Source organism: Choloepus didactylus, chromosome 18, assembly GCF_015220235.1.
Source record: "Choloepus didactylus isolate mChoDid1 chromosome 18, mChoDid1.pri, whole genome shotgun sequence".
Taxonomy (NCBI): domain Eukaryota; kingdom Metazoa; phylum Chordata; class Mammalia; order Pilosa; family Megalonychidae; genus Choloepus; species Choloepus didactylus.
In genome coordinates this window covers 76,646,913-76,659,867 of record NC_051324.1, presented here as the reverse complement: position 1 = coordinate 76,659,867, position 12,955 = coordinate 76,646,913, and the positions used below count along the sequence as shown (strand labels likewise).

At 47.4% G+C, this 12,955-nt stretch overlaps 1 protein-coding gene across 8 annotated transcripts in view; it reads left to right on the top strand.

Annotated features, from left to right (window-relative positions):
- B3GNTL1 (UDP-GlcNAc:betaGal beta-1,3-N-acetylglucosaminyltransferase like 1) overlaps positions 1-12,955 on the top strand; it is a 238,622-nt gene that overhangs the window by 201,194 nt on the left and 24,473 nt on the right. For all 8 annotated transcript variants that reach the window (XM_037810619.1, XM_037810620.1, XM_037810616.1 and 5 more), the window contains 2 exons: positions 4,135-4,230; positions 11,907-12,031. In XM_037810619.1, the coding sequence (XP_037666547.1) occupies positions 4,135-4,230; positions 11,907-12,031 (221 nt within the window). The remainder of the gene's footprint in view (positions 1-4,134; positions 4,231-11,906; positions 12,032-12,955) is intronic.

Here is a 12,955-nt window from a genome sequence, read left to right as displayed (position 1 = left end):
TGGTTGAGAGAGTGGCTGAGGCTGAGGGTGGGCTTAAACTGTTTCTGATTTCCAGTCCCTGGGGTTTGAATTCTCTAAAAAACATCCACTGTGCTGGAACTTGACCCCTTCTTTTTTGGGGGGAGGATAAGAGCTACTCTTCAGCCCCCTGTTCCCTGCAGGCTGGAAACCCTACAGGACTCTCAAGCAGTTCCCTTTTCCCCCCTGCTGGGAGCATGTTTGAGGCAGGCTGGGCTACACTTCTTGTAGGTTTAAACTGCTGCTGATACCCCATCCCCTGGGATCTAAATTCTCTCAATGAGAGCAGCCACTTCCACTGGGACCTGACCACCCTCCCCTTTTTTGGGGAAGATATGCCCTTCAGAGAACTCTCTCCTACACCTGATTAGTTACTTTGTCTTTCATTCAGCTGTACTCCCAACTCTTGTCCTGGGCAGGGCTGAAAATGAAGAATGCTGTTGTTTTCTTTAATGGGCTGCGTAAAACAAAAAAAGGAAACTCAGAGCCGGTCTCCAGCCTCCCCCCCACCCAAGGTTCACCAAACAAGAGCTGGAGTTGGTACCTGGCTCTCTGTGCCCCTTTTCTTGGGGCACAGCCCTTTTCCAGTATTCTGAGTTCAGCCAACTCCAGAAGTTTCTATTATTATTATTTACTATTATTATTATTATCATTATTATTATCATTAACAGCAGCAGCCTGCCTTCTCAATGCTGGGAGTGGGGCTGATGTGGGGTTTATTTCTTTTTTGCATTGTAGATTTACTCTGCTTGGAACTGGTAATCAGTGGTCCAGATTTGTTAATCAAATCCTTCATTGAAGCATGGTTGAGCTCCCCTTCCCTTGCTCCTAGTAGAGAGAGCTTCTGTTTCCTCTGAGTCAGTTTGCTGTGCCAGTGGGGGAGGGGCACCAGCCTCCGCAGCATGGACAAATTTACTTACTGTCTTTGCTGTAGTTTATCCATCTTGGCCCTTCAATCGTGTCTGGTTGGTGTAAGATCTGCCTCTGGTCTCCAAAGTCTTCCAAACAGTTATTCCAGACAGTTAGTGGCTATTTACCAGCTGCCCTAGAAGAACTAAATCCTACACCTCCCTGTGCCACCGTCTTGGCCCTCCAGTGTCTTCTTAATATCCTTTACCTCTTTAGCCATATTTTTCTTCATATCCTTGAAGTGGTTTAAGATATCTGTTTGAACATCTCTGGTTAATTGTTCCAAATTCTGTTCCTTCTCTGACTTTTTAATTTGTTCCTTTGACTGGGCCATATCTTCTTATTTCGTAGTATGGCTTATTTTGTAGTATGGCTTGTAAGTTTTTGCTGTTTTCTAGGCATCTGATTATCTTGATATGTTTACTCTGATCATCTGTTTCTCTCTCTTCCCTAGGGTTTTGCTGTTGATTGACTTTTGTTAAGGCTCTTCTCTGACATCTGGTTCAATTAATTCTAGGTCTTTAGAACTTCCCATGTTTAACGGATCAAAACAGGGCCAGAGACCCATAACGGTGATACAGACCAGTTCCAAAGGGCCCTGGGGAGAGTCTCAGGAAAGATGCCAAAAAGCCTGTTTTTTTTTCTGTTTCCCTCCCCCAGGCTGCACTTTCCTTGCTTGCCCAACAGAGGGTGATCTTCAGCAAACCTTTCCCCATAGCCCTAAGGGGGGAGTATATTTTTTCAACCTCCACAGGGTGTTGTTGAAACAGTGTCCATGGGGATTCCTGTCCTGAGCAGGCAAGAACTGTGATTCAGAGCCAGAACCCAGCAGTCCAAAGCCGCCAATCAGAAGCCATGCTCAGCTTTAGCCTGTGTCCCCCTTCCCCAAGGAGGAGTACCTCCAGGCCCCTCTCCATCTGAGGCAGGAGGTCACCAGACCGTATCCAAGGCAACTCTCAAGGGTTGGTTGATGGACATCAGCCACTGCTGGGAATGATTCATGCACAGTTTTGCTGCAGCTTCTCAGTCTCCCTGTCCCACTCTCTCGTGGAAGCTGTGCAGTTTTCTCCTGGTCTCCGGAACCCCAGAACTGTGGATTCAGAAAGTTTCTGCCTGTCCACTGGCTATTTTTGTAGGGGGCGTGTGTCCTGTAGCTCCCTAACCTGCCATCTGCCCCCTAGCCGGTTCCTTGGTCTATTTTATATTAGTTGTTGTGTGTGATGTGAGGTAGGGATCCAACTGAACTGTTGTGCATGTGGATCTCCAGGTTTCCCAGCACCGTTTGTTGAAGCAGCTGTTCTTTCCCACATTGAGTGATCTTGGCTTCCCTTTTGAAAACTGGTTGACTGTAGATGTGACCCTCAATCATATTCCATTGGTCTGTACGTGTATCTTCAGAGAAGTACCGTATGCTCTTGATTACTGTCACTTTGTGGTAAAGTTTGAAACTGAGAAGTGTAATTCTCCAACCTTGTTCTTTTTCAATATTGTTTTGGCTATTCTGGGTCCTTTGCATTCGCATATGAATTTTAAGATCAGTTTGTCAATTTATGCAAAAAATACACCTGTTATTTTGACAAGAATTTGTTGGATCTGTAGATTAATTTTGGGAATATTGCCATCTTAACAATATTGAGTCTTTCAGTCTGTGAACATGGGATATCTTTCCACTTATTTAGATCTTCTTTAATTTCTTTGAACAGTGTTTTGTAGCTTTCAGCATACAAGTCTTACACTTCTTTTGTTGAACTGATTCTTAAGTATTTTATTCACTTTAATGTTATTGTAAATAGAATTGTTTCCTAATTTCCTGTTCAGATTGTTTGTTGCTAGTGTATAGAAATATAGTTAATGTATTTCAATCTTGTGTCCTGCAGTCTTGCTGAATTAGTTTATTATCTCTAAGAGTTTATTAGGGTGTTCTGTGGGATTTTCTATATATAGGATCATGACACCTGCAAATAGAGATGATTTTGCTTCTTTGTTTCCAGTCTGGATGCCTTTTATTTCTTTTTCTTGCCTATTGCCTTAGCTAGAACTTCTAGTACAGTCTTGAAAAGAATTGGTGAGAGAAAACATCCTTTTCTTATTCCTGATCTTAGGGGAATGCTTTCAGTCTTTCAACATTAAATATGATGTTGGCTATGGATATTTTGTAGGTATTCTTTATTGGGTTGAAGGAAGTTCCCTTCTATCGCTAGGTGGTTGTCTTTTTGGTGAAAAGAGGTTGGGTTTTTTCAAGTGCTTTTTCTGTGATTGTCGTATGGTTTTGTCCTCAATGATCATGTGGTTTTTGTCCTTTAATCTATTAATATGGTGAATTACATTGATTAAATTTCCATGTTGAACCAACCTTGCATTTTGGGATAAGACCCACTTGGTCATTATGTACAGTCATTTTTATATGTTGCAGGATTTGTTTTCCTAGTTTTTTTGTTGAGGAATTTTGCATCTATATTCGTAAGTTATTGGTCCATAGTTTTATTTCCTTGTGGTGTGTTTGATTGGTTTTGGAATCAGGGTAATGACACTGGCCTCTTAAAGTGGTCCCTCCTCTTCTTGTTTTTGGAAGAGTTTGAGAAGGCTTGGTGTTAATTCTTTTAACATTTGATAGAATTCACCAGTAAAACCATCTGGTCCTGGGCTTTTCTTTGTGGAAAGTTGTTTGATTACATGTTCAATCTCTTGTTATAGTTCTATTCAGATTTTCTATTTCTTTTTGAGTCACTTTTGATAGTTTGTGTGTTTCTACAAATTTGTCCACTTCATCTGGGTTATCTAGTCATTACCAATATGCTTTTATGCTATTTCAGATTATTCTTCCCGTAACAAAAAGCAGCATTTCTATTCCCATTTCCACCTAAAACTTTACCACCTATCAAAAGCAGAAGGCAGTCCTTACTAGACACGATCAGTAGTGTTGGTGTGGGATGGGGACCCTGGGGATGTGCTGCTCTGGCCACTGATACCCTGTTTGTCTTGGGCACATACCCTCCCCTCTCCACATTAGCCTTGGGAAGGTATTGGTGGTCAGCTTTAAAGCCCTTTGGAGTTGCAGAGGCGGGACCTGCGCTCAGATCTTCCAAGTATATACCCCATAATGAGGTTCAGATTTGTTTGTCACCCTTTAAATGATACTTTGTGGGAAACTGTAGGGTTTGGGGGATGAGCTGTTCTTTTAATTCTATCAACATCAATTGCTTCTAGGTTTTCACGTCGAATGGTCCAACTGTGATTATGCCTACCTGGTTCTGCTCGCGAGCATGGTTTTCCCATGTGGGCCTCTTCGATGAGGGTGGCCAGGTAAGTGCCCAGGAGAAGGACGCAGGCCCCTCTCTGCATTCTTCCCAGGTCTCCAGCCCATACCTCTGGTCCTGCCCTCTGCCCCCACCCTTCACTTTCTGATTTTATATTTTGGGCATAGTTTACAGGTGTTATTACGTAAGGAGGGTTGGCTACCCAGCCATTACCAAAAGCCAGAAGCTTCCACCTACTCTTGTATTTTTTTTAAATTTGGTTTTATTGAGTTATATTCACATACTGTACAGTCACCCATGGTGTACAATTAACTGTTCACAGTACCATCATAGTTGTACATTCATCACCCCAATCTATTTTTTTAATTAAATTCCGTTTCATTGAGATACGTTCATGTACATACAGTCATCCATGGTGTACAATCAGCTGTTCACAGCACCATCATATAGTTGTACATTCATCACCCCAATCTATTTTTTAACATTTCCTCACACCAGAAAGAATAAGAATAAGAATAAAAAACAAAAGTAAAAAAGAACATCCAAATCATCCCCCCCAATCCCACCCTATTTTTCACTTAGTTTTTGTCTCCATTTTTCTACTCATCCATCCATACACTGGGTAAAGGGAGTGTGATCCGCAAGGCTTTCACAATCACACTGTCACCCCTTGTAAGCTAAATAGATAATACAATCATCTCCAAGAGTCAAGGCTACTGGGTTGCAGTTTGATATTTCAGGTATTTCCTTCAGTTATTCCAATACACTAAAACCTAAAAAAGGATTATCTATATAGTGCATAAGAATGCCCCACCAGAGTGACCTCTCAACTCCATTTGAAATCTCTCAGCCACTGAAATTTTATTTTGTTTCATTTCACTTCCCCCTTTTGGTCAAGAAGATGTTCTCAATCCCACAATACTGGGGCCAAGTTCATTCCTGGGAGTCATAACCTGCATTGCCAGGAAGATTTGCACCCCTTGGTGTCAGGTCCCACATAGGGGGAAGGGCAGTGAGATCACCTGCCAAGGTGACTTAGTCAGAGAGAGAGGCCACATCTGAGCAACATAGAGGTACTCGGGGAGACTCTTAGGTGCAATTATAAGCAGGTTTAGCCTCTCCTTTGCAGTAATAAGCTTCATAAGGGCAAGCCCCAAGGTAGAGGACTCAGCATATCAAATCATCATTCCTCAGTGTTTGTGAGAACATCAGCAATAGCCCAGGTGAGGAAGTCCAACACCTCCGCATCCTCCCCCAGCTCCTCAGAGGGGCCCTGCATAGATATCTTTATTCTCTGCCCAAATTACTTTGGGATGTGTCACTATTTCACACTAACCTGTACAGCCCTACCAGATCTCACTTCCTGTTCAAAGTTCCATGTAATTATGGTGTTTGAACAAGCTGACCATACAAGTTAAATTGTTTAGTATACTACAGAAAATATAGATCCTGCAACAAATAAACATCTCTTCCCTTGGTCTCACATGGAAGTTGAAGTTTTAAAACACAGTCAGTATTGTCCTTTACCCTTTCGTCTGATTTGCCCTAGTCCCAACCAGATGCACTTCATTCATATCTCTAATTGAAGTCTGGACTCTTTTTCAGCTTTTTCAACAGTTGCTGTATGTGCTAATACTGACATTCATATCTTCCAAACTCTAGCTCTGAGTTTCAGATGTCACACACATACCCAGAGTAATAAATGTGACTGCTGTAAGAGCTTACAATCTAGGGACAATTACAGTAAGCATTCCCCTGATAAGCTGTGCTCTAAGGTTCAGTTCTGAGTTTACATGTTGTAGTTACTCCACATTGGTGAGGCATTATAGTGTTTGCCTTTGCTTCTGGTATGCTTCATTCAAAATGCTCTTCACAGGACCCATTCACCTCATTGCATGTCTCACAGCTTTACTCCTTCTTGCACTTGCTCAATATTCTGTTGTATACACATGCCACAGTTCACCATTCGGTTCCTCAGTCGATGTACCCTTGGGCCACCTCCCATTGCAAATCATGAATACTGCCTCTGTAAACACCTGTGTGCAGATGTCCACTCATGCCCCTGCTCTCAGATCTTCCAAGTATATACCCCATAATGAGGTTGCAGGGCCTTATGGCCCCCACATACTTAGCTTCTTGTGGAACCACCACGCTGTCCTCCAGAAAGGCTACACCATTCTCCCTCTTCACCAACAGTAAATAGGTACATTCCTCTCCATTTTTTCTCCAGCAATTTTATCCCTACTTATAACTTTCCTATAATTTTATAGAGATATATTCACATGCTATACAATTATCTACCCTTTATCTCCTGATAGCTTGTGTTATCAGCTTTTCATATCTTATTTTTACTCTCTCTCCTTTTACCCTTCCTGATAGTCTTCATTTCTACACTCTTCTCCAAACCTCTCTCTCCTGTCTTTTCCTATCAGCCTGTAGCACTCCCTTTGGTATTTCTTGTAGCTCTGGTCTCTTATTCACAAACTGTCTCAGTGTCTGTTTGCCTGAAAATATTTTAATCTCTCCCTCATTTTTGAAGGACGGTTATGCCAGATATAGAATTTCTGGTTGGCAGATTTTCTCTTTCAGTATCTTAAATATATCATACCACTGTCTTCTCGCCTCCATGGTTTCTGCGGTGAAATCTGTACATAGTCATATTAAGCTTCCCTTGTATGTGATAGATTGCTTTTCTCTTGCTGCTTTCAGAATTCTCTTTGTTTTTGACATTGGACAATCTGATCAGTAAGTGTCTTGGAGTTGGTCTATTGGGATCTATTCTGTTTGGGGTACACTGTGCTTCTTGAATTGGTAATTTTCTGTTTTTCATAAGAATTGGGAACTTTACAGTGAATATTTCTTCTGTTATTCTTTCTGCCCCCATTCCCCTCTCTTCTCCTTCTGGGACACCCATAACACGTATATTCGTGCGCTTCATGTTGTCACTCACCTCCCTAAATCCCTGCTCATATTTTTCCATTCTTTTCACCATGTGTTCTTTTGTGTGTATGAATTCAAATGGCTTGTCTTCCATTTCACTGATCCTTTCTTCTGCCTGTTCGAACCTAATGTTTTATCCCTCCATTGTGTTTTTCATCACCATTATGTCCTTCATTCCCATAAGTTCTGCCATTTTTTTCAAGTTTATGAAATCTTCTTTATGGTCATCCATTGTCTTCTTTATATCTTTCATCTCTTTTGCCACATCTTCCCTCAGTTCATTGAATTGATTTAGCATTAGTTTCCTCAACTCCTGTATCTCGGTTGAACTATTTGTTCCTTTGGCTGATCCATATTTTCATGTTTCCTGGTATGGCTTGTTATCTTGAGCTGTCTAGGCATCTGATTTTCTTGAATACTTGTTCAGTTCAACTTATTCTAGACCTCTATCTTAGGTTCTATTTTGTTGATCAGAAATTTTCACCTCTTGTTTTTCTATTTCTTGCCCTGCCTCTGTAGCCTTTTTGTGTGAGGGTTTCCTCAGATATGGTCAACCCAGTCAGGTTTTCCCAGTCCAGAGAGGCCCAGGTCTCATGAGGAGGGTGGGGAGTTTCCCTGAGAATGAGACCCTCCTGTGAGGCCTCTAGACTTGGTGCTTTTCATATCCTGCCCAGCAGGTGGCACTTGCCAGCCCGCAGTCCCCCCACCAGTGTGAGGAGGTGAAATGCCTTTAATTCTCTGCAGACTCTTGAGCCTGTCAGGGGCATGGCTGACTGAAGCTGGAATCTGAATTCCAGACCCTGGGGTCTGAGTTCCCAGAAGGAGGGCTGCCAGTTGGGCTGGACTCCCTCCACTCTCCCAGTCCTAGGAACTCCTGCTGTCTCCTAGGGACAGTATTCCCTTCTCCCCCCTCCTCCTCAGGGCATCTCCAGCTTAATTCCTTGGTCAGCCTGAGTTGCCAGTTAAAGACGGGGGTGGAGACTTTCTTCAGAAGTGAGTCTGGAATTCAAAGAAGTTCTGGGTATTCTGTCTCCCCCCAGGACTAGCCTAGACCTTCAACTTTGGCTGTCTGATAGAAAATAACCATATATGGTACTTTTAAATTAAAAAAAAGAGAGAGAAAAAAGAAAAAAAAGAAGTCCCTTTTAAAAGCCTTCCTCAGCCTGGAAGTTTTGTCAGTTTCACAATAGAGTATTTTAAGATGTGCTTTGGGCTATTATCTGGATAATTACTCTCCAGCAGGTTTAATTCTGCCCTTGCTGGGGGAGTCAGTGAGAAAAGGAGAAGGGACAAAATGTAGGAAAAAAAGAAAAAAAAAAAACCACAAGCATTTTTGGAGCCAGGGAATGGGTGCCTGCTTTTATGCCCCCCCTTCACAGAGCCCAGCCCTTCTCTAGCTCCCCTAGCTCCAGAAGTGAATTTGTTAATTTGATAATTAATTCTGCAGTTGAGGCTGGGTTGAGCCCCCTTCTTCCTCCCAGCGGACTGCTGTTGTTTTTCCTTCAGGGAAGCAGCTGCAAGACAGTCCACGGGGTCTGGGTGGGGAGGGGCGCCCAGCGCCTCGTCAGGGGATCTTACAGATTTCCCTGCGATCTCAGCTTTTCCGCCCATTCCGAACTTGCATATGATGTGTGACTGGTCACTGGAGACCCTGAAAACCCTGTTTCGTACAGCTCCTGGGCAGTTAACCAGCTGCCCTGGAGGAGACACTAGATTCCACGCCTCACCACTCCGCCTTCTTGCCCTGCCCCTCTCAGCCCCTCCGTTTTTATTTTTCTGTGGATAAACCATAGCCGAGCTGTAAAGATGACTTTGAAATCTGCTTTACTTAACACTGATGAGAAGTGGTTACATGGACATTCATTACGTGGTCTTTGTGGAAACCGTCTTAATTTCTGTGTCCCAGACACTGTAAGTCACTCGGTCATTCCCCTGACATTGGAACTGAGGCTGTGCAGTTTTTCCAAGTTGCTGGGAGACCAGTGGGGCACCTCTGCAGACTTTTTCTTTAGGTTAGCTTCGCAAATACTGCTTTGCGAGCGACCTTTTAATTTCCTGGCTCGTGGTGTGCCCATAATACAGTAAAATTATGTGACAGGCTTCTTGGCCAGTGTCTCCTGGTCAGAGCTGCTTTATGAGGTGGCTGCCTCGCAGGGACACGGGGCATTTCTCACAGCAGCCGGGTGCATGCGAGACGGGAAGAGGCCGGCTGACACCAGGGTGCTGCTCCCCACTTCGCAGGCGAGGAAGCCAGCTCACTCTCAGTTAACATCTTGAAGGTTTGCTGGTGGCCTGTGCCAGCCCGGGGTCAGGAGAATGTCAGACGGAGCCTCCTGTGTGCTGCCAGGGCCCGCCTGGGGGAGCGCTCGGCCCCTCAGTTCACAGGCCGTGCATGTGCCGAGGCAGGTGGCTCAGAGGGCCCTGGGATGTTAAAGGTCAAGTGACATTGTTTTATTGGATGTGGAATTAGGTGTCTCCCGCCAACCAATGCACTGGGCCGACAGGGTCTTGGGAGAAGCCAGCACCCAAACCAGCTGTGGCGTTCTTGGCTCGGTGCTGCTTTAGCTTGAGCAGAGAGCGCGGTTTGGGTGCTGGCTGGGCGGAGAGAAAGTCCGGGTCGGTCTGTGGTCATCGGGCTGTCAAACAAAGGCCCTGCTCCGTGCTCTGACGCGCCCCAGGCCACGTCCACCCCGGGCCTTCCGCAGACGAGCGTCAGTTTTTGTTGTGAGGAAGCGCGGGCCGGCTGAGTGTGTGGTCCTTGGCTCATGGGCTGTATTTTGGGGTTGCGACAAGGGCCCCTTCAGGGCTCCCTGTCGCAGTTCAAGAAGCCATTGGCAATCTCTCCCAGACCGGGTGGGGGCAGGAGGGTCCCAGCACCTGACAAGCCGGGCCTGTCCACCACGAATTCAGGTGCTGAGAGCAAGGCAGACCCTCCCTCCCTGACCTGGCCTCGCGCCTGCTGTGGGGAATGTCCCTTGAGCCCTTCGCTGCACTGGGTCCAAGCAGAAGCTCCTCTGGAACCCACCGAGCCTTTTGGTCAGGGTGGGGGTCATCTGAGAGCACATTTCCCTCGGGCCCCATGTCCCTGCTCCGGGTTTGGCTGCCGCAGTAAGCAAATCCCCCAGGGAGCAGCAGGTACCGGACCGGCAGGGGCCGAGGCCAGCAGGGCTGCCCAGAATAGCATGCCAGCTGAGGCCCCTCGTCTTCAGTCACAGGCAGACAGTTCCCCGGCACCTGGATGGGTCCAGCCGTCCATGGAGTTCGGAGCTGGGGACAGAAGACAGCAGCTCAGGCCACCCCCAGGCTTCCAAGGCCCGTCAGGGAGGGGTGGTGTCCAGGCAAGAGGCTGGGCCCGGGGACTCCTAGGGCTCCAGTGCATCAGCGGCCACACACTTTCGTTTCCAGAGCACAGAACCCCTGCAGGCTGGGTCCTGATCGGGTTTGGCTGTTTGCCCTCCCGGTTTTACAGACACCTAAAAAGAACTCACCTTTGAGAACTGTCTGCACCACCTTTTGGAAAATCGTTCATTTTCTTACAGTTCAGTGCAGCTGATCATTAACTTGGGTGGAAGAAAAAGCCACCATGTCATGGCCCAGCCAGGACCTGCTTGCCCTTCTGTCCCGAATCCTCCTGCTGGGGGTGGCTGTGGGTAAGCGTGGCCTGCCTGGCTGCGGAGGGCAGCGTCCCCCTTCCCCAGAGCAGCCCTGAGGCACCCTGCGCACGGCTTGTCTGTTCAGCTCAGTCTGGGTCCTCGTCACGACTGGCTTTGCAGCCGAGCTCGGAGCCCTAACTTGGGCTTGAGAAATTCCTTTGTTGGGGTGAATTGTAAGTTACAGATACCAAGCATTTTTAGGGAGTTTTAAGAAAATCCTTTGTATGGAAATTAATATAAATTGGGCTTTCACTGACTTGGCTATGTTTTTTATCCTTCCTAAACTTTCTTTCAGCAAGAATGCTGTGTTAGGATTCTCTAGGGAAACAGAACTGATGGTTTATATATATATAAATAAAATGACATTTATTATAGGAATTGGCTCATGCGACCATGGGGATTGACAAGTCCAAATTCCATGGGGCTGGCTGCAGTTGAGGACTCTGATAAAGGTTTCAGTGAATCCCCCAGGAGAAGCCGGCTGGCTCAAGTAAAGAACTTCTTTCTTCTGACTGCTGAACTCATCAGTTCTCCCTCCAAGGCCTCAGCTGATTGGATAAGACGTCTCTCACTGCTGAAGGCACTCTCTTTGTTATTGTAGATGCAATCAGCTGACTGATGATTTAAGTCCAGGAAATACCCTCTTAGTAACGATCAAGCCAGTGCTTGCTTGACCAGACAACTGGACACCACAACCCAGCCCAGGGGGCCCGTGAGCTCAGCCGTCACAGATTCCCACTCTGAGGCCTTTGTTTGAAAGTTGCATTATGCCAGTGACCACTAAAGCCACAGGTGTCTGCTAGAAAATCTTAAAATCTGTTGAGGTCTGTATTGGAAGGGGTTTGGGGGGTGCTGTGGGTGCTGCGGTAATGTGACACCCTCTGCGGCCTTTGCTGCCCGGCGGTTTAGGGTAGTCAGGAACACACGCATCTGCTGCCCGCGCTCCACGCCCCACTCCCCACCCTGCCGGAGGGTCCCCTCTTCCACCCGCCGGGCCCGCTGCTCTGCTTTCACTGGTACTTGACGACCTCAGTTAACTCATACATTTAAAGTGCGTTTAGAAGCAGGCACGGTTTCCTGCCTTACATGGAAACTGCAGCAACTGTCGGTGTGTCTTTGTGCCGCACAGGGCGTGCCAGAGGACCTGCTCTTCTTCTACCAGCACCTCAGGAAGGGCGGCGGCGTCTTCAGGGTGGACCAGAGCCTCCTCCTCTACCGCTACCACCCGCTCGCGGCCACGCACTCTGTCCTCGAGTAAGTGGGGCGCCCTCGGGAGCAAACCGGAGGCCTGAGAATGCTGAAGCCAGGCCCAGGGTTGGGGCAGCTGGCCTGGGGGGCCCCGGCCACCGGGAAACGCGCAGAGCAGGTGCTGGGCATGGCGAGGCCCCGTGAGAGCGCAGTGGCATGGGGTCCTCGAGGGCGAGGCCATCGCGGAGCGCCTGCGGAGGGCGGCTGCTCCTCGAGGGGGTCGGGGTGGTCCTAGGATCAGGGCCGAGCGTCCTCCCTCCTTCCCTCGCTGAGGTAGTGTGCGCACCAGATGTGGCTGTGAAGTTCTGCTTTCACTCGCTTTCACCTGGCAGGACTGTCGCAGTGAGCTGCAGATGTGGCATGGTCAGAGCTTGGCGCAGGGGCTTCCTTTCTGGCCACCTGTCCCCTCCCCGTCCACTGAGCGGAGTGGCTGGCGGATGGCAACGGAGCTGACTGTGCGCTGTGGCCTCTGTGAGGGAGGCCCCGCTGCCCCCAGCACCGCCTGGGACGAGGTGTGGCCGCCCCCGTCACCTTCTCCCTTCGGGCAGAGCCCAGGCGGCCTGGCCCTGCTCCCCCAAGGCCACCCGAGCTGAGCCACTGGGGCCCGGGACGCTCCCAGGACTGGGCAGAAGAGGCGAGTGGAATGGGGCTGGGTGAGGAAAAGAAAGGGGGGTATATTTTTAATTTTTGGCTCTGAGATGTATGTGTGCAAGTGTGCATGAGTGTGTACGTGGGTGCATATTACATTTTTGTTACAATTAGAAGCTAAACGCACTTTCCTTGCCGTGCGCAGCCCAGTGCTCCCCTCTTGTGTAGTTGTTGGTTGTTTGGGGTTTTCCCCACGGCGGAGGGAAGGGGCAGCGCTGAACCCTCTGAATTTAACGAGCTGACATGGGTTTGTGTCTCCGGGAGCGGAGCCGCATCTCGTCT